Source organism: Ciona robusta, chromosome 1 (assembly GCF_009617815.1).
Source record: "Ciona robusta chromosome 1, ASM961781v2".
Classification (NCBI taxonomy): domain Eukaryota; kingdom Metazoa; phylum Chordata; class Ascidiacea; order Phlebobranchia; family Cionidae; genus Ciona; species Ciona robusta.
The window spans coordinates 1460071-1481806 of NC_143235.1; the positions used below are offsets into that span (position 1 = coordinate 1460071).

Here is a 21736-nt window from a genome sequence, read left to right on the forward strand (position 1 = left end):
CAAAAGTAGCTTTTCTCCTTAGAGTTTAAAGTTCATAGTTAAAGAACTAGGAATGAATGAATGTAACGTATTTATCCTCGTATGGCGAGGCAACGACAGTCGTTATAACACGGGTGTTCATACACTTCGTGTCTGCTTATGAGCTATCACGTATGTAATTTGTTTTTAATGTATTCCTGACACTTTAGCTTTAAATATGATCTTAACCTACAGATCACCCAACGTATTTTATATAACGTTTTCATTCTCTACAGGGGTTCACGACCGGTTGGTGGGAACACAGCTCTTCGAACTGCGCCCCCACAGTTCACTGCGAATGGCCACGCGAACAGAAGGTCACACACGATAACCAACCAAGCTCCTGATTCTGGATACATTGAGGAGACGGACGAAGAAGTTCCACTGGTTACCAGTAATGGAGATAATGAACCAAGACACACAGAGTTAGATGTTTGGCTCGAAAGACGAGGATTCTCACAGTTTAAAGACAACTTTATACGAAACGGCTGCAACTGCGTGGAACAAATACAGCAACTGACTCACAGGTAAATACACTTTGTCCGATTGCAGAAATGTTATTTTTTAAGTCCAATTTTTTAAGTCCAATCGGTTTGCATTGTATGTGAAGTTATAATTCGTCAAGAAAAGTTTGAATCAAATATTAATTTCGATTTCAGGGTATAAGTAATGTTAAACATAAAAAACAATCGAGAATTAGGTCAAGGACAAAAAAACATCAACATATTTGCATGACATGTGGTACTACATAAACCTTACCACAAAACGGCGATTGGAAAATAAAGTTGTTAGTTGTTAAAAACATAATTCGTAAATATGGGATATTATGTGCCAACGGTGTCCATCTTACCCAACAGTACTATTTATTGCCTAACAATGTGACTGCACAAGAACTGCGCGCGTTGGTGTTTTCATACAAGCCGAAAACTAATTAAAAGCAACGGAAGTAACGAAGTGTTCACGCGCCAGTGCATCGTTCACGCCGATAGAGAGATTGTGTTTCAACGAATGCAGCCTACCCCGAATTCCAACCCAGGGGTCAGAGAATTATTTTCGTTCCGCTCGGTTACTCGTCACGCCTGAACGAATCTCTAAAGCTCGGCCTTGCAATCGGTTGCTATGTTTAGGCACAGAAACTAACAAGACAGAATCAAAACGTTAAACAAAGGGTCGATTGGGTTTTATAATAATGTTTTATTGACATAAATCGTCAAATTTTATAGTGATATGATTTCGAAATTGGAGAAAGTGTTTTTGTTGCACTTTTCTAGGCAACAGACAATCTGGTATTCAAATACTAGGTGCATGAAGCCAATACTGGCAATATGATACCAAGTAATAACAACCTACTGAGACATATGTAATAGCATGTGGTCATGTTAAAGTATTGATGACATTATAAAGGTAAACTGAGAAAAATAACCACACAGACCAAAGCTATATATTGGCTACAAAGCACGGCACGCCTTTAAGCCAAACTTAGCTTTTCCCCAACTGGGCCAACGCCTTGCCTAAATGAGGATTTTTTCTAAACAGTGACTTGGATAGAATGGGCATTACTTCTGCAGAGGACCAAGACGTCTTGCTATCAGCTATTCAAAGCTCCAGCAATGTTCCTGATATTCCAAACTACGGAGAAGCTTGTCGAACCGCAGCGATTTCAGTCTGAAACCATAGTCGAAAAAAAGAACTTATCTTTGCTCAGTAGCGCTCCAAGCGGTAAAATTGGTGGCCGATTCGGTCCTTGGAGAAAAACTACAATAACTTGTGCTCTTGTTTTCTAAAGAAGCTCTCTCGGCAATTATTTCATACTGAAGTTTCGACGTCCTGTACAGGTTGTCTTTGTCAGGGTAAATGACACTTAACAGCGCAAAAGTGTAATGTGCCTGGCAGGGAAAGTTTGCATAACTTGATGCTTGGGTAACTTGCTTTGCACAGCTAATTTTACCTGTCCTTGCTTGAAAGTATCTCAGCAAATGCGCTTGGCGTCAAATTTATAAAAGACCGAAAAAACAATTAATGTACTTTCATCGCAACTGGTCGTTTTATTATAAAGTTTTATTGCTCTGTGTAATTTTAATTGTATTTTTCGTGTAACGATTTATTGAATCGATTTAATAATTACCTATCGTGCATTTAGATAGCAAAATAAGCTTTTGCTTAAGCTGTTCTGTTCATTTTAAAATATGTGGCTGCCGTTAAATTGTTTCATTTGCTATTTATTCATTGCTTTTTGTGTGTAAGATGCACATGATAAATGAAATAACGCAAAATAAATTTGCTTCTACAATTTTTGTAATTTATGAACATTTTATAAGTGTACGACTTTCTACCTACGTCGCTTAAGTTCGTTGCGTAGAAAACGTTATGCTGATGCGAAGTACTTAATGTTTAGGAAAATGTTTTCGGTTAAAAAAATGGCGTATAGTACAGTTAATATTCCTATAACAATTGATATATAGTAAGATGGGGAAAGATGGGACCCTTTTCGTTGTATTTTCTCCTCACATTTGGTAGTAAACAAAGTACATTCAAAGAACTATTATAAAACTGCCTCCTTACGACTTATTATAGAAAGTTGTTAGTTGTTCAAAAAAGGATTAGGATATTTAGACATTATGTACTAAGGTGTAGAATAGTAGAATCAATTTTACGTAGTAGAATTGATAGTTGTGCAGCAAATTGATATAGCACATGGATACACTTTCAAATTACCTTTACGTCTTTTGTAATGTAGCATTATTACGGTAAGATCATTTGACCACGCGCGACGTGAGATCGTAACTTGAATCCATTCCATGTCATTCTATACGCGTGTAAACGCCCAGGTGACGCGACATCACTTTAAAAGTACATGGACCACTAAGAAAAAATACTCATACGAGCGTACAAGGTGATTTTGTATTCCCCTGCTAAACGGTTTGTCGCTTTAGAATAACATCGACTGAAGGTATTTAGTATTTTCACTCAATGTTTTGGTTAGTTACGCTAGGATTAAGCAATTTTCCATTAGCCAATTTTCCTGAGTAGATGCAGAAGGCTATTTGAAGTGAAATTATTGGCCTTCTGGAACTCCTAGAAAGTCGATTACGACAGTAGATAACTTAGACGTTTTTAGTGCGTTTTCTGAAATTTTAACTTGGGTATATTTTCCCCACTTAAAAAATAAAATACCTCGTTTTTTTTGGTTTAATTCCTTTTATAGTTGATGTAAATATGCACTATGTAAAATCATTTTTGTTCTCAGAACACTTTAACAAATAACTGCCCGTAGAAATGGGCGACCCACTGCCAAATCAGTCTCAAACACGAGCTCATAAAAAGAATATTGGAGCCGTGCAAGCGCTGGGGAAGTCGGTTGAACAAATGAGGAAAGATAAGAAGAAGAGTTTGCAGACTATCGACCAAGAAGTGCTTGATGCTCACAAGTTTCTAGGTAACTGTGCCATTTATATAAATGTTATTGTAGGCCAATTAAAACTACTTGTTTTAATGTAACAGAAAGGTATAATATACGTTGTTGCTTCTGGCATAATATATAGTAGTGGTGGAAAAATATCAAGATTTTTTCGTTTCATTTTTTTGACCCATTTGGTAGAAAACAACAAACATTCAAAGAACTATAAAATCGTATCCTCACGACTCCTATAGACCGTTGCTATTTGTTTAAAACACGATCAGGATATTTGGACAACATGTGCTAAAGGTGTCCCGTTTCCCTCTACCCTACCATACATATAATAAAGTAAATATTTTTTAAAAGCCGTTTAAACTATGTGTTCTGTATCCATGCCCAGACCACCAAACCACTTAATTTTACAGCTTAATAATCCGTTGGAGAAACCATATTAATTTTGTTGTTACTTGATTTTATTTTAAATTATTTGAATTTAAAATTATATTAGAGTACATTATGTAGCATAATAAGCGTTTAGTCCAGTGCTCCTTAACCGGTGTGCACGGTGCATTAGTGCAAAAGGGTATACAGGGATGCATCACAAACTTTAAAAAATGTCAGCAATAATATTCAGTTTTGATCATTTTTAACCAATTTAGCCACTTTCCTACAGTTTTTTTTATATGAATTATATATCTTGCATCACTGGGAATTGCGAAACGTCATTAGTTTTACGTTAAAGCAATCAGGGGTGCATAAGTTCGTCGCAACAACTTTAGGGGTTCACCAACCCAAAAAAAGATTGAAGAGCACTGGTCTAGACATATTTTTCGTGGATATGAATTTAATTTCTTTATTTTTAGAGCAAGTTAAAACGCACACCGGGTACAGCGTTTCTTTCCAGGACGTGTTTCCAGCATACGAAAAACAAGGAGTTAAAAACAATCTGGATATTGGTGCAGAGAAATATCGACCAACGAAAAGTTCGCTAATGAGATCCGAAGTAAGTCTTACATTTGCTACATTGCGTTCAACTTTTTCTCGTGTTTTGTTAATTTTTTTAGATTTTTTCCAAATTTTGTGCATGTTTTGTCGATTTTTTTTCATTTTCGTCAATGTTTTGTATATTTTTTTCAAATGTTTTTCCATGTTTTGATCTTTTTCATTTTCTATTCATTTTCGTCTATGTATTGTTCACTCTTTTTTTGTTTTATCATTTTTTTTTCAGATTTTGTTTAAATTTTGTGAATGTTTTGTCGATTTTTTTCGCCTTCGTTAATGTTTTGTATATTTTTTTGAATATTTTGATCTTTGTCATTGTATTTTTTATTTTCGTCTATGTTTTGTTCATTTTTTTTAATGTTTTATTAATTTTTGTTAGATTTTGTCCAAATTTTGTGCATGTTTTGTCGATTTGTTTTCACCTTCGTCAATGTTTTGTATATTTTTTCGAATATTTTGTTTTTTTTTCATTTTTTTTTTCATTTTTGTCCATGTATTGTTTAATTTTTTCTCATGTTTTGTTGATTTTTTTTCAGATTTTTTCTAAATTTTGTCAATTTTTTTTCACTTGCGTTTATGTTTTGTATATTTTTTCGAATGTTTTGTTTTTTTTCGTTTTCGTCTATGTTTAGAATTTTTTTTTCATGTATTATGCATTTTTTTTCTCATATTTTATTAATTTTTTTTCAGATTTTGTCCAAATTTTGTGCATGTTTTTTCAATTATTTTTCACCTTCGTCTCATTTTTGTATATTTTTTTAAATATTCTTTTCTTTTTCATTTTCTTTATTTTTTCAAAATTTTGTCGATTTTTTTTCACTTTCGTCTATATTTTGTACACTTTTTATGTATTGTTGAATTTTTTTCCCTTTTTTTTAGATTTTTTTTACAATTTTTTTCATGTTTTGTCAATTTTTTCTTATGTTTTGTTAATTTTTTCTTATGTTTTGTTAATTTATTTTAGATTTTGTCAAAATTTTGTCCATTTTTTTTCACTTTTGTCTATGTTTTGTATATTTTTTCGAATGTTTTTTTTTTTCGTTTTCGTCTATGTTTAGAACAATTTTTTTCTCATATTTTAATAGTATTTTATCAGACTTTGTCCAATTTTTTTTGCATTTTTTGTCGATTTTTTTTTATTTTCGTCTATGTTTTGTTAAGTTTTTTTCATATTTTGTCAAACTTTTGGTCATTTTTTTTTCACTTTCGTCTATGTTTTGTATATTTCTTTGAAAGTTTTGTTCTTTTTTATTTTATTTTTTAATTTTCGTCTATGTTTGGTACAATTTTTTTCATGTTTTGTTCATTTTTTTTCAGATTTTGTCAAAATTTTGTTCATTTTTTTCACCTTTGTCTATCTTTTGTACATTTTTTCGAATGTTTTGTTTTTTTTCATTTTTCTTTTTCATTTTCGTCTACGTTTAGAAATTTTTTTTTTATGTATTATGCAATTTTTTTCTCATACTTTAATAATTTTTTTTCAGATTTTGTCCCATTTTTGTGCATTTTTTGTCGATTTTTTGTATAATTTTTTGAATGTTTTGTTCTTTTTATTTTTTATTTTTCATTTTCGTCTATGTTTAGAACAATTTTTTTCATGTATTGTGCGATTTTTTTCTCAAATTTTATTAATTTTTTTCAGATTTTGTCCAAATTTTGTCGATTTTATTTTCACTTTTGTCCATGTTTTGTACATTTTTTTATGTATTGTTGAATTTTTTTCTTTTTTTTCTTTTTCTTTAGATTTTTTTGCAATTTTTTTCATGTATTGTTGAATTTTTTCTTATGTTTTGTTAATTTTTTTTCAGATTTTGTCCAAATTTTGTGCATTTTTTGTCGATTTTTTTTCATTTTTGTCAATGTTTTTTATATATTTTTGAATGTTTTTTCTTTTTAATTTTCATTTTCGTCTATGTTATAACAATTTGTTTCATGTATTGTGCAATTTTTTTCTTATATTTTAACAATTTTTTATCAGACTTTGTCCAAATTTTTTGCATTTTTTTGTCGATTTTTTATTTATTTTCGTCTATGTTTTGTTAATTTTTTTTCATATTTTGTCAAAATTTTGTTCCTTTTTTTTCACGTTCGTCTATGTTTTGTATATCTTTTCGAATGTTTTGTTCTTTTTCATTTTCTTTTTTCATTTTCGTCTATGTTTTTATTTTTTTTATGGATTGTTGAATTTTTTTCTTTTTTTTCTTTAAATTTTTTTACAATTTTTTTCATGTATTGTTAATTTTTTTCCTATGTTTTGTTAATTTTTTTTCATATTTTGTCAAAATTTTGTTAATTTTTTTTCACTTTCGTCTATGTTTTGTATATTTTTCCGAATATTTTGTTTTTGTTTCATTTTCTTTTTCATTTTCGTCTATGTTTAGAACATTTTTTTTCATGTATTGTGTAATTTTTTTCTCATATTTTATTATTTTTTTTCAGACTCTGTCTAAATTTTGTTCATTTTTTGTCGATTTTTTTTTTATTTTCGTCCATGTTTTGTTAATTTTTTTTCATATTTTGTCAAAATTTTGTTCATTTTTTTTCACGTTCGTCTATGTTTTGTATATTATTTTTAAAGTTTTGTTCTTTTTCATTTTCTTTTTTAATTTTCGTCTATGTTTAGAACATTTTTTTTCATGTATTGTGCAATTTTTTTCTCATATTTCATTAATTTTTTTCTCATATTTTATTAATTTTTTTTTCAGATTTTGTCCAAATTTTGTGCATTTTTTGTCGATTTTTTTTACCTTTGTCTATGTTTTGTATATTTTTTCGAATGTTTTGTTTTTTTCATTTTCTTTTTGTCTATGTTTAGAATAATTTTTTTCATGTATTGTGCAATTTTTTTCTCATATTTTATTAATTTTTTTTCGGACTTTGTGAAATTTTGTGCATTTTTTGTCGATTATTATCACCTTCGTTTATGTTTTGTATATTTTTTGGAATGTTTTGATTTTTTATTTTCTTTATCCTTTTTTTCTATGTTTAGAACCATTTTTTTCATGTATTTTGCAATTTTTTTTTCTTATATTTTATTAATTTTTTTTTAGATTTTGTCCAAATTTTGTGCATGTTTCGTCGATTTTTTTCACTTTCATCAATGTTTTGTATATTTTTTTAAATACTTTGTTTTTTTTCATTGTATTTTTTATTTTCGTCTATGTTTTGTACATTTTTTTCATTTATTGTTTAATTTTTTCTTATGTTTTGTTTATTTTTTTTCACATTTTGTCAAAATTTTGTTTATTTTTCTTCACTTTCGTCTATGTTTTGTATATTTTTTCCAATGTTTTTTTTTTTCATTTTCTTCTTTATTTTCTTCTATGTTTAGAACATTTTTTTCATGTATTATGCAATTTTTTTCTTATATTTTATCAAATTTTTTTCAGATTTTGTCCAAATTTTGTGCATTTTTTGTCGATTTTTTTCACCTTCGTCTATGTTTTGTAGTTTTTTTCCAATATTCTGTTCTTTTTCATTTTCTTTTTTATTTTGTCTATGTATTGTTAAATTTTTTCTAATGTTTTATTATTTTTGTTTTCCGATTTTGTCCAAATTTTGTGCATGTTTCGTCAATTTTTTTTCACCTTCGTCAATGTTTTGTATATATTTTTTTAATATTTTGTTCTTTATCATTGTATTTTTTATTTTCGTTTATGTTTTGTACAATTTTTTTCACGGGTTGTTTTTTTTTTATTATGTTTTGTTTATTTTTTTTCATATTTTGTCTAAATTTTGTGCATGTTTTATACAAATATTTTGAATGTTTTTGTTCAATTTTTTTCGGATTTTTTCCAAATTTTGTCGATTTTTTTTCACTTTCGTCCATATTTTGTACACTTTTTTATGTATTGTTGAATTTTTTTCCTTTTTTTCTTTTTTTTTAGATTTTTTTATAATTTTTTTCATGTTTTGTCATTTTTTTCTTATGTTTTGTTAATTTATTTTAGATTTTGTCAAAATTTTGTTCATTTTTTTCACTTTTGTCTATGTTTTGTATATTTTTTCGAATGTTTTGTTTTTTTTTTCGTTTTCGTCTATGTTTAGAACAATTTTTTTCATGTATTCTGCAATTTTTTGTCATATTTTAATAGTTTTTTATCAGACTTTGTCCAAATTTTTTTGCATTTTTTGTCGATTTTTTTTCATTTTCGTCTATGTTTTGTTAAGTTTTTTTCATATTTTGTCAAAATTTTTGTCATTTTTTTCACTTTCGTCTATGTTTTGTATATTTTTTTGAAAGTTTTGTTCTTTTTTATTTTATTTTTTTAATTTTCGTCTATGTTTGGTACAATTTTTTTCATGTTTTGTTTATTTTTCTTTAGATTTTGTCAAAATTTTGTCCATTTTTTTCACCTTTGTCTATCTTATGTACATTTTTTCGAATGTTTTGTTTTTTTTTCATTTTTCTTTTTCATTTTCGTCTACGTTTAGAATTTTTTTTTTATGTATTATGCAATTTTTTCTCATACTTTAATAATTTTTTTTCAGATTTTGTCCAATTTTTGTGCATTTTTTGTCGATTTTTTGTATAATTTTTTGAATGTTTTGTTTTTTTTATTTTTCATTTTCATTTTCGTCTATGTTTAGAACAATTTTTTTCATGTATTGTGCAATTTTTTTCTCATATTTTATTAATTTTTTTCAGGTTTTGTTCAAATTTTGTCGATTTTATTTTCACTTTCGTCCATGTTTTGTACATTTTTTTATGTATTGTTGAATTTTTTTCTTTTTTTTCTTTTTCTTTAGATTTTTTTACAATTTTTTTATGTATTGTTGAATTTTTTCTTATGTTTTGTTAATTTTTTTTCAGATTTTGTCCAATTTTTGTGCATTTTTTGTCGATTTTTTTTCATTTTTGTCAATGTTTTTTATATTTTTTTTAATGGTTTGTTCTTTTTAATCTTCATTTTCATTTTCGTCTATGTTATAACAATTTTTTTCATGTATTGTGCAATTTTTTTCTCATATTTTAACAATTTTTTATCAGACTTTGTCCAAATTTTTTGCATTTTTTGTCGATTTTTTTTTATTTTCGTCTATGTTTTGTTAAATTTTTTTCATATTTTGTCAAAATTTTGTTCATTTTTTTTCACGTTCGTCTATGTTTTGTATATCTTTTCGAATGTTTTGTTCTTTTTCATTTTCTTTTTTCATTTTCGTCTATGTTTAGAACATTTTTTTATGTATTGTTGAATTTTTTTCTTATTTTTTTTCTTTAAATTTTGTTACAACTTTTTTCATGTATTGTTAATTTTTTTCCTATGTTTTGTTAATTTTTTTTCATATTTTGTCAAAATTTTGTTCATTTTTTTCACTTTCGTCTATGTTTTGTATATTTTTCCGAATATTTTGTTTTTGTTTCATTTTCTTTTTCATTTTCGTCTATGTTTAGAACATTTTTTTTCATGTATTGTGTAATTTTTTTCTCATATTTTATTATTTTTTTTCAGACTCTGTCCAAATTTTGTTCATTTTTTGTCGATTTTTTTTTTTATTTTCGTCCATGTTTTGTTAATTTTTTATCATATTTTGTCAAAATTTTGTTCATTTTTTTTCACGTTCGTCTATGTTTTGTATATCTTTTCGAATGTTTTGTTCTTTTTCATTTTCTTTTTTCATTTTCGTCTATGTTTAGAACATTTTTTTATGTATTGTTGAATTTTTTTCTTATTTTTTTTCTTTAAATTTTGTTACAACTTTTTTCATGTATTGTTAATTTTTTTCCTATGTTTTGTTAATTTTTTTTCATATTTTGTCAAAATTTTGTTCATTTTTTTCACTTTCGTCTATGTTTTGTATATTTTTCCGAATATTTTGTTTTTGTTTCATTTTCTTTTTCATTTTCGTCTATGTTTAGAACATTTTTTTTCATGTATTGTGTAATTTTTTTCTCATATTTTATTATTTTTTTTCAGACTCTGTCCAAATTTTGTTCATTTTTTGTCGATTTTTTTTTTTATTTTCGTCCATGTTTTGTTAATTTTTTATCATATTTTGTCAAAATTTTGTTCATTTTTTTTCACGTTCGTCTATGTTTTGTATATTATTTTTAAAGTTTTGTTCTTTTTCATTTTCTTTTTTAATTTTCGTCTATGTTTAGAACATTTTTTTTCATGTATTGTGCAATTTTTTTCTTATATTTTATTTATTTTTTCAGATTTTGACCAAATTTTGTCTATTTTATTTTCACCTTCGTCCATGTTTTGTACATTTTTTTATGTATTGTTGAATTTTTTTCTTTTTTTTCTTTTTCTTTAGATTTTTTTACAATTTTTTTCATGTATTGTTGATTTTTTTCTTATGTTTTGTTAATTTTTTTTCATATTTTTTCAAAATTTTGTCTATTTTTTTTCACCGTTGTCTATGTTTTGTATGTTTTTTCGAATGTTTTTTTTTCATTTTCTTTTTCATTTTTGTCTATGTTTAGAACAATTTTTTTCTTGTATTTTGCAATTTTTTTCTCATATTTCATTAATTTTTTTCTCATATTTTATTAATTTTTTTTTCAGATTTTGTCCAAATTTTGTCCATTTTTTGTCGATTTTTTTTACCTTTGTCTATGTTTTGTATATTTTTTCGAATGTTTTTTTTTTTCATTTTCTTTTTTCTTTTTTTCTATGTTTAGAATAATTTTTTTCATGTATTGTGCAATTTTTTTCTCATATTTTATTAATTTTTTTTCGGACTTTGTGAAATTTTGTGCATTTTTTGTCGATTATTATCACCTTCGTTTATGTTTTGTATATTTTTTGGAATGTTTTGATTTTTTATTTTCTTTATCCTTTTTGTCTATGTTTAGAACATTTTTTTCATGTATTTTGCAATTTTTTTTCTTATATTTTATTAATTTTTTTTTAGATTTTGTCCAAATTTTGTGCATGTTTCGTCGATTTTTTTCACTTTCATCAATGTTTTGTATATTTTTTTGAATACCTTGTTTTTTTTCATTGTATTTTTTATTTTCGTCTATGTTTTGTACAATTTTTTTCATTTATTGTTTAATTTTTTCTTATGTTTTGTTTATTTTTTTTCATATTTTGTCAAAATTTTGTTTATTTTTCTTCACTTTCGTCTATGTTTTGTATATTTTTTCCAATGTTTTTTTTTTCATTTTCTTCTTTATTTTCGTCTATGTTTAGAACATTTTTTTCATGTATTATGCAATTTTTTTCTCATATTTTATTAAATTTTTTTCAGATTTTGTCCAAATTTTGTGCATTTTTTGTCGATTTTTTTCACCTTCGTCTATGTTTTGTAGTTTTTTTCCAATATTCTGTTCTTTTTCATTTTTTTTTTATTTTGTCTATGTATTGTTAAATTTTTTCTAATGTTTTATTATTTTTGTTTTTCGATTTTGTCCAAATTTTGTGCATGTTTCGTCAATTTTTTTTCACTTTCGTCAATGTTTTGTATATATTTTTTTAATATTTTGTTCTTTATCATTGTATTTTTTATTTTCGTTTATGTTTTGTACAATTTTTTTCACGGGTTGTTTTTTTTTATTATGTTTTGTTTATTTTTTTTCATATTTTGTCTAAATTTTGTGCATGTTTTACACAAATATTTTGAATGTTTTTGTTCAATTTTTTTCTCCGGTTACGTTTATGATTTGACCAACTTTTTTTTGCATGTTTTGTCCAAGTTTTTTTTATGATTTGTATGAAATATTGTCATTATTTTTTTTATTTCGTTCGTTCAGGTCAAACTCCGCAAAGCGATCTCGGAAGCCAATTTCCGGATGAGAAGTGCTGAGTTCTTTAGAAAATGGGATGATGTTTTCCAGATCGACCTTGCACTTGATGATTGGTTTGCTAAGCAGCAGCTGGAAGAGGAAAAAGATGTTTCAGATGACGATGCGGGACTCTGGGTAATTCCTGTTGGGAGCCCCGCAAAGATGTGATCGACTAACAAATTCGATGACATACTTCACAACTATGGGAAGATTCGTTTAACACCTCTGTAACGTAAAAACCCTTTCGAAACACAAACATGGCAACCGACATCATAAACGATTATATTTTATCCCAAATGAGAAGAATTGAGAAAGATAAGCGCGCTGCATTGTATTGTATTCGATATCCATTTTAGTATAGCAGACACAAATAATATGCTCATGTAATACAGACCTCATTTTAACTTCCGTGTGATTGATTTCAGAATTGAAATGTTCAGAGCCGCGTTGATTATTAAGGTATAAAATTTGGCCGCTGATAATTATTGTCAAAACTTGAAATTTGTCTGAGACCGAATTCCCGAAACTTAAATTTCCGAAACAATTAAATAAATAAATTTTCATCTTCACAAAATTTTCGTGTGTTTAGGCAACTGTTTAATTCTTTCATACCAAGAACACCAGAGGGTAAAACGATAAAAAGCACCAGAAATGTACACAGCATTATGTAATGTTCTAGTGGTATTGTGTTGGCAGTGACATCTCATACAGCCTGTTTAATTTGACCACTGAGACGGCAAGTGTAAAACTTAAATTTAAAATCAACACTGCGCATGGTAAGATTATTAGGCTTGTTAAAACACAAAATATAGTTTACCGGGTACAATGGCAAAAAATGAATAACAAATTCTGTCTGATAAAATAATAGTACATCGGTTCTGTTTGGGTAACATGCTTAATTACATTGGCAAACTTTCTAAAATCAATTCACGACGGGCAGCTTTCCGCCCCTCCTAGTCCAGCAGACAACGCCTTCACGATATAGGGATCGCATTTCGAGCCTTCTCGGAATTCATCTTTCGTCAATTTGCCATCCTTGTTCTGTTTGAAGGAGAAAAATTAGTTTATTTAAACTGAAAAGTCATATTGGTCTGTTGAACGTAATACTGTATAATATTTTCTCGTACCATTTGGTGGTAAACAAAGAAAATTCAAACAATTATTAAAACCGTGTACCCACGACTCCCATAGACCCATGTAAATTGTTTAAAACACGATCAGGATATTTGAATATTATGAGCTAAGGTGTCCCATCTTTACCCCACCCTACTCTATGTTCAATTAAACCAAGAAGTCGTGTTTGTCATAAAGAAATAAATAAATTTCGGTTTGGATAAACAAAATTCATCGCTATTGTTCTATTTGATCGTTGCAATACAAACGCATTCTCAGGTTGTTGTTAGTACCAATTATATTTAAATTTTGAAACTACTCTTCTGGTATAAAATATAAGGTACAGAATCATGAGTTTATGTTGTTAACATGCAAGTGTACATTGTCGAGCTACAACATGACTGTCTTTTATAGATGATAAATTTCATACACCTTACGCTTATTGCTATTAAAGTATAACATAGATGTCTTCTCATACACCAAGCACACATGAAATTTATATTACAGCTCTCAAGCTTACTGTCGAGTTATAACAAGAGTGTCTTTTTTATACAAAACACGAATATGGTTTTAATACACATTATTAGGATTACAACATAGGTGTCTTTAATAAATCATACACCTCATGTTCATTGTCGACAAATGGTTTTGCAAACCATAGTGAAACACTAATATATCTGTATAACATATCACTAGATGTGGTAAAGAGACGTCAATTAATGGTCGCATTGGGAATTTATAAAAAGCTTGACGGTCAACGAATGTATTTATTGACCCTGCTATAAATCAAACGTAATATAATATATAGTGTTTTAAACAAATGACAACGGTCTATGGGAGTCGTGAGGAAACGGTTATATTATTCTTTAAATAATCTTTGTTTACTACCAAATGGGACGAGAAAATAGAATGAAAAGCCCTACTATATACCAACGATACGACTTCTATTGAATTATTGGACTGACTTTATTTGTCACTAATCAGTAAACCGGGCAATATTTGTGAAAAGTTAAGAAATTTAAATTTAAAATTCGCCCAGCAGACTGGCCATTGTCGACGCGAAAATTACAAAGTTGGCGTGTTTCTATTACGTTTAAACTATTGAGAAACAATTTTTTAAAACCATGGGTTTAAATATAATATGTTTAATTAGAAGTTGGAATTTTTTACCACATTATAATCTAAATTAAAGGATCGACTGAGTATGGGAAAGTAGCTGTAAAAGATTAGAATAACTGTGATATCGGTATATAATGACCTTATATAGTATAGGGTGGGGAAGTTGGGACACCTTTAGTACATAATATCCAAGTATCCTGATCGTGTTTTAAACAATTAACAATGGTCTTAGGGAGTTGTGAGGAAACGGTTTTATAATTATTTGATTTTTTGTTTACTACCAAATTGGACGGGAAAATAGAATGCGTAAGTGTCTCATCTTCCCCCACCCTACTATATAATCAATATAAAAAGCACTTCCAACCAACGCTAAGGTATCACAGCGCGGCCCTTTTGGCTATTCGATAACATTAGTGAATAATTTATATCTAACTCGCTGTCGAAACGATGCGTTCTTGTGCATATCATAGTTTAATATGAGCCAGGTTTGGCAAGATTATTTATCGTATAAACATGTGGGGTACCTCATAAACGTGAGGTGTATACAAACACTCAAGTTATAATATGGTGCATAAGAAGACATCCATGTTATAACTCGACAGTGAGCATGAGGTGTATAGATATACCATCTGTGCCTGTGGCATAAAAAAACATCCTTGTTATAACTCGACAGTAGTGAGCATGATGTGTATAAATACACCGTCTGTGTCTGGTGTATAAAAGATATCTATGTTTTAACTCGACAGTAAAAATAAGGAGCACGTATACACTATGTCTGTTTTAAATGAAGATCATCCTCATTATAACACAACAGCAAGCATGAAGTGTTGCATATAAACCCACGCATTCAACTAACCTGGTCCATCTGACAGAATATTTTGTTAACCCTCTTCTCAGGTGTGTTCTCATCCTCCGGCAAGTCCATAGCGTTTCCCTGGAAAATAATTAAGCATTTAAGTTGCAGAAACAAAATGTTGTCATAAATAATTACACCTTGCATATAGCGGTATATCATTGGATTTTTTACATATAGTAACAGTGTGCATGTTATTTGTCATGTTGTGTACACACGTTTAGCGACCACGCTTATTTTCTTTTAAATAAATGTTTTACCTGTACGCGTGTTTTAACAACTGTGTTTTCGTTTAAATTATTTTTAAATCGGCGCTACCGTAATCGAGGAGAGAAATAAAATTATTATACGTTAAAACAATGCACGTTTGACAAAATTTTGCGTTTTTTTAGCAGTATACTCTCGGTTATTATATGTGTTTACTTTTTTGTGTTATCTAAAAGAAAAACAGCAATAACCTCTGTTATATAGAATTATACATTGCTAAATTATTTCAAGACTGTTTTCAATCAGACGCAGCAGCAGTCACGATGCGTTCCATCGACGATCAATCAACTGTTCGATCCAAACACACATCAAAATAAAAAGCACAAAATAAAACCGCAGTGGTCACAAAATCTATATTTTAGTCATTATTATCTATTTTTATAAAATAATCCCCAGGTGTTGTAAGGATTGTCTTTGCCCGCCATAATAAATTAAAGTGCGATTTTACATATAATTTACAAGTTTTGTTCGTTATATAAAATTAAGTAATTAACTTATTTTAGAATAACAACTTGCGGACTATAAGCGCTGAGAATAAATATTAATGGCCGGCGTTTATTAGTTTAAAAGTTACTAAAAACAGACGAACTTCAAATGAAGGTTATCATTTGTATCTCATTTGCAGCAACATAGAAACATTATTACAAACACAAGAACCGTTACTTCGTGTTACGAGTTGGCTCCAAAACGTCGCTCGTTTTGAGCAAAATCTATAAATATTTTATAACCCTTGTGAGCCGATCGCGATGTCGGAATATCAAATAAATTAATACCCTGTACTTCAGTTACTACTTGTCTAATAATATTCATCTAAACCTTGAAACTGACACTTTAAATTAGACTTAAATTTGGTCTTTATATCTTAACAACAATTATGTTATTTAACGCTTTTGATGGAGTTTGAATTTTCGATTAGACACTTAATTGTTCAAACGTCATATAATACATATACAAACGTAAAGTGACGGACCGTTTAACTAAGTAAGAATATTACACGTGTTATATTATTTTATTGCAATAAAAAATCGTTGGAAGCGCCGCCGTGGGTGTATGAGTGGATGAGTATTGCTTTATCCTCACGTGGCGGAAGTGACAGTCGTTAAAACACGGGTGTGTTGTTTCATACACTTCGTTCCAGCTTACGAGTTACTACCTATGTAACTTGTACAGTGGTAGTGGGCTTAGCATGTCTCTTACTGTACTGTGCTTTAGAACCTCAGTCATATATTCCGTTACTTTTGCTACCAGGAATAATGTAAATAATCTCTCAACGGCTCATCTGGTGTGAAAAAGCGTAGTGTATTTCTGATTAAAAGTATAGTGTATTACGCCGGAAATAATACACTACGTTTTGTCATACCAGATGAGCATTTAAAAGCTTATCCATATATAAAATAAGACTTACCACCATGGAGTAGATGGCATCTACTATGTTTAACATCTCTTCTCTTGTAATAAAACCGTCATGATCAAGATCGTAAAGATTGAAAGCCCCTGCGTGTGAATTAGGAAAAATATAATTACCTTAAAATTAAGGTGGTAATATATACCTTGTAAGGTAAGATGGGGGCCTTTTATAGCACACATAGTATCCCATATTTAACAACTGTCTTTTTAAAAATTAACAACGCTCTTTTAAAGTCGTGGGACTACGGTTATATAATCCTTTGAATGTTTTTTGTTTATTACAAAATGGGAGGGGAAACATAATGAAAACTTGTGCAATACATAAAAAATACCCGCAGAGTTAGCTGCGTATATATGTGGTATAACTCGTAAGAGTGGACGAGGTGTACGAAACAGAACACCCGTGTTGAAGCGACTGTCGTTCTCCGCCCAACGAGTATAAATTAGTCACGTACATTCAATCACGTATACACCAAGTCCCTAATGAATAAATAAACATCTAGTTAAAAGCAAAACGCAATAAAGGTCTCTTTAAATCGCTACCAGTACTCTATATTGACTGTCTTATGGGGTTTGTCAATAATAAGATATATTGAATTAATATCTCCCCAATCAATATTCAGTTCTAACGTTAATGAGATTTTTATGGAGCGGTACATTATGAACTCACAATCTAACTTTTCGTCCAGGTTTCCTCGTGACGTCACGGAAAGGGCAGAAATGAATTCTTTGAACGTAATGAAGCCGTCCTGGAATAAAAGAGACACTTAATTAATACAAGGTAAATACGGAAAACCGTAATTAATAAAGACTAAATAGAAATATACGGTCGAGATCTCATGTCATATCGGCTTACGCCTTTTACAAAATTGTTTTTTTAACCGTCGTAAAAATGCATTTGTAAAATGAAGAAAATTCAACAATTTTTTTTGCAAGGAAACGTCCCAACAGCAGTTGGTCACACCATAAAGACGCCGCGGAAGTCTGAGCTATTGCAATATTCATAAACCTAAATTATTCCAGTAATAACTGAATGAATATATGGGCACGGTCGTGTGCGTAGTAATAACCTTTTAAATTGGAAAAGCGTGTCTCACCTTGTCAGAGTCGAAAACGTTAAAAACGAAATTTGCAAATTTTGACGGATTTCCTTTGGGAAAGAACTGCTGGTAAACCTTTTGAAATTCCTGTGAAAGAAAATCGAATTTCTGATTTTAATTATTTGATTGACAGCCTTGATTATTCCAGTGTCGGGTATGCATGAGCTGCATGGTACGGATTGTGGTTTACGTGCTGCACCCATTTGGCCACCATTATAGTAGTTGGATATCATACTTAAACATTATAAAGAAACCAGTACTAAATTATTTTTTTGTGTTTTGTTTGGCCATGCTTTGCCAATTTTTTTGCAGGTATATCGTTTAATTAATTTGTGTTTTTATTATGAACACAAACATTGAAAAATCGATATAAATAAAATAGCCCATAAACTCAGAATTTTAATGTCACAGTGTAGGCTGATGATAGAAACGTTATGAAATAGAGAATACCCATAGCCTTAGATTAAACGCATTATCTGAAATTTTATTGCTTACGGTTTATAATACAATGTTAATTATGGTACTGCGGGGTAAGATAGATACTGCTAGCGCAAATTTTCCTAATCGTATTTTAACAATGTTCATTTGAGTCGTGAGGGTACGGTTGTATAGTATGCAAATATTCTTTGTTTACCACCAAATGGGTTGTTATAAAAGAGAATGAACACATAGACCATCTTACCCCACCCTATTAAATGTTACAAATATATGAAATGTAGTAGAATGGGGGGAAATGGGACACCTTTTATTCGATTTTCTCGACCCATTTAATAGTAAACAAAAAACATTCTAAGAAATATAAAATCGTATCCTCGCGACCACAATAAACCGTTGTTAATTGATTAAAACACATTCAGAATGTACGGATATTACGTTCTAACGGTGTCCCATCTTACCCCAACTTACCATATGTTACAAATATAAGTAGAATGAGAAAAGATGGAACTCCTTTTTGTTGTTCTATTTTCTTGTCTCATTGATAGTAAACGAAGACCATTCAAAAAATATTAATTCCGTATTCTTGCGACTCTTATAGACTCGTTGTTAATTTTTAAAACACGATCAGAATATTTGGATATTATGTGCTAAAGGTGTCCGATCTTACCCCACAGTAGTATATATGAAACATATTTTAATAATACCAACTAACCTCCTTCTTCAAGTAACCGTTGGGACAATCCTTCATAAAGTCTCGATACCATTTCTGTATTTCTTTCTTGTCAACTAAAATATAATAAAAAAAATAAATGAATAAATAAATGTAACTTAAATATCCTTGCGTGGTTAGGGCAACGAGAGTCGTTATGTTCCATGCAAGAATTATCCAGTATGTAAATTTGAGTCTTTTTCTGTATGCCCGGTTACATAATGTTCAGGCTTTACTTATAGCGAGCAACCAGGAGACTTTGGATGCAGGCCAGAGTTGTAACATTACCCCAACTAACTAAGTATTATACTCGTTTTAAAGTGACAAACGCATTCATATAAGGGTGGGGGAAGATGGGACACCAGATTCTATTTTGTCGTCCCATTTGGTAGTAAACAAAGATACATTCAAGGAGTTATAAAAGTGTTTTATATGTGAGGATAACAGTAAAGTAATGCGCAGGATTCCGTATACGGCTCCTGCTGTATTAAAATATGTGGCCCAAGTTTAAGCGAGTTTATGATTGGGACTTGTTTACGCCAAAGTAAATATATATCAGTTTTATATCTGTTCATTTTAGTTTATGCACCGTGTGCATTTATTTTAAGATGCTTTTTGGCCGATCGACTTCGCTTTGTTTTCCACTTACGGTGTAATTTTAGGACCGACACCGAGCTGCAGCTTGGCGATCGATTTTATGGTTGGTTTCCAAAAGCAGGATCAATATTAATTAAATCCCACGAGGTGGTAGTCTATTACCTAGTGAGCGAGTCTGCGCGAATGCATGAGATGCAACAACCATACCACATCCTACTCATGAAATATAAAAGAGCCGTGGGGCAAAACGGAAACATCACTTTTAAAACAAGTTTTGATACTACAGAGTAAACTAAACTCTTTGTAATTTATACAGCGTGTCATCGCATGTACAGATATAGTAGTATCTGGTATTGTATGAGCTGCTGACCGTACAATGCTCATGCATATTTTACGCGGAATATCTTAAAGCATAACATAATCATTTTAAGGCAAAATCTTTTGTTTAAAATTCAATTTACTCAGCATACTGTGTGTTAAGATAATAAGAATTAAAATCTGCAGCCAATGGAAAAACTCCATAATGAAGCAGAATCCAGTGAAAAGTTTGAATAATATCTATTTAAACGTTGTCATTTATGCTTTACCACGTATACGAAGACGTGACAAAAAAGTTTGCATATTAAGTTAGGAGAAATTAACTTTTTTGTTCTGTAGCCAAGGACCCATTTTTTTCTTTAACAAAAAAACACACGAACCGCTAAAGGCTTTAACATGTGTTTTATACAAGTCGCTATACAACGTTTTCTTTGTAATATGAATTATGAATGCAGAAAGTTTATTAAAAGCTATATAGTATACTGTAGGGTAAAATGGATATTATATTTCATAGTTTTTAACAATTAACAACACTTGTTCACTGGGTTACGTTATATAATTTTGTATATATTCCTTGTTTACTACCAGATGAGACGATAAAGTAGAATAAAAACATTTTCCCGTCTTACCCCACATAACTATATAGTTAGAAACTAAACGCCTGCGTTGAGAGTTATTAGTATCCACTTCCACGCGATTAATAAGAAAACAAACAACTTACAGTGAGTTGTGGTCTGCAACGTCTGCGCGTCCTCTGCGCTCAGTTTGCTGCCGCTTTTTCCCATTTTGTTACTCCTTGTTGAGTTTCTTCTGCCTGAAGTAAAACTCACAAAGCGTAAGAGGTCTGTAAAAAAGAAGACCTACAAAGATCACCTGAGGGGGGCATGTATATTACTTCTTTAAAGTTCAAAGCTAACAAGAACTTTCAACAAACGACATAATTTTAGATTGAAACGCTTCAAATATTTACAATACTTTATAAGATGTAAGATAAAATCTAGGTACCAGCATGAGTTTACTGCTGCACTGGACGAACAATCTACACTTTTACTGCAATCACTGATAAATATTACCGTCCTAGGCCAACCTAATTGCGACATTATGCAATAACTTTAAGTTTTAGCATTGTATTTTAAGCAGTAGCATGTGTGCTGTGCATGTGCGTTGTTTTTACCGCATCACCTTAATACAGATAACGTATAGGCCTACCCCGCTTTACTGATGATCCGCCTACTGCGTACTTCCTTTAGCGCATTTTTACGGAGCAATTTCAGAAATCAATTTCTAATTCGGCTAATAGAAAACGCTCGCCTACCGCGAACCCTCTCGTTTAAACTGCACAATAATTAGAACAACAGAAACTGGGCCCAAGACCGACATATAGGGCTTAATCTGGCTTAGGCCTATAGGTACCGCCTAAAAAACTGAGGGCGCTCTCCATGCTTATACCCGTCGCCTGCTTGTTATAAGCCAAAAAGCTTTCCCCTGGCAAGCGAAGAATTGATTATGAAAAATTAATGGCACAGACCGCGAAAGGGGCGCAATTATACCACGCCGTGCTTTCCTAGGGTGGATGAAGCGACGGTGCAAGGCACAGTTGTCGGATCAATTATTCTGCTTTTAATTCGCACGGGAATTTTAACGGTGTTTCGGCACCAACACG

General features: G+C 30.0%; 3 protein-coding genes across 4 annotated transcripts in view; 2 read left to right on the plus strand and 1 right to left on the minus strand.

Annotated features, from left to right (window-relative positions):
- Window positions 1-2308, plus strand: part of LOC149741196 (ephrin type-A receptor 4-like) — a 31000-nt gene extending 28692 nt beyond the window's left edge. For both annotated transcript variants that reach the window (XM_089882301.1, XM_089882293.1), the window contains exons 19-20: window positions 255-545; window positions 1555-2308. In XM_089882301.1, coding sequence (XP_089738427.1) covers window positions 255-545; window positions 1555-1687 — 424 coding nt within the window. In that variant the 3' untranslated portion in view covers window positions 1688-2308. The remainder of the gene's footprint in view (window positions 1-254; window positions 546-1554) is intronic.
- Window positions 2309-2458: 150 nt separating this feature from the next.
- On the plus strand, window positions 2459-12429 carry LOC149741197 (uncharacterized). The gene is made up of 4 exons (XM_089882449.1): window positions 2459-2968; window positions 3266-3454; window positions 4279-4418; window positions 12120-12429. The coding sequence occupies exons 2-4, from the start codon at window positions 3295-3297 to the stop codon at window positions 12318-12320; spliced, it is 501 nt and encodes a 166-aa protein (XP_089738575.1). The 5' UTR covers window positions 2459-2968; window positions 3266-3294; the 3' UTR covers window positions 12321-12429.
- A 297-nt stretch (window positions 12430-12726) lies between these two features.
- LOC149741198 (neuronal calcium sensor 1-like) lies at window positions 12727-20978 on the minus strand. Its single transcript, XM_089882437.1, has 7 exons — window positions 20795-20978; window positions 19162-19235; window positions 18009-18098; window positions 17582-17660; window positions 16910-16998; window positions 15241-15318; window positions 12727-13193 (listed from the first exon to the last, which is right to left on the minus strand). The coding sequence occupies exons 1-7, from the start codon at window positions 20856-20858 to the stop codon at window positions 13080-13082; spliced, it is 588 nt and encodes a 195-aa protein (XP_089738563.1). The 5' UTR covers window positions 20859-20978; the 3' UTR covers window positions 12727-13079.
- Between the last annotated feature and the right edge of the window lie 758 nt (window positions 20979-21736).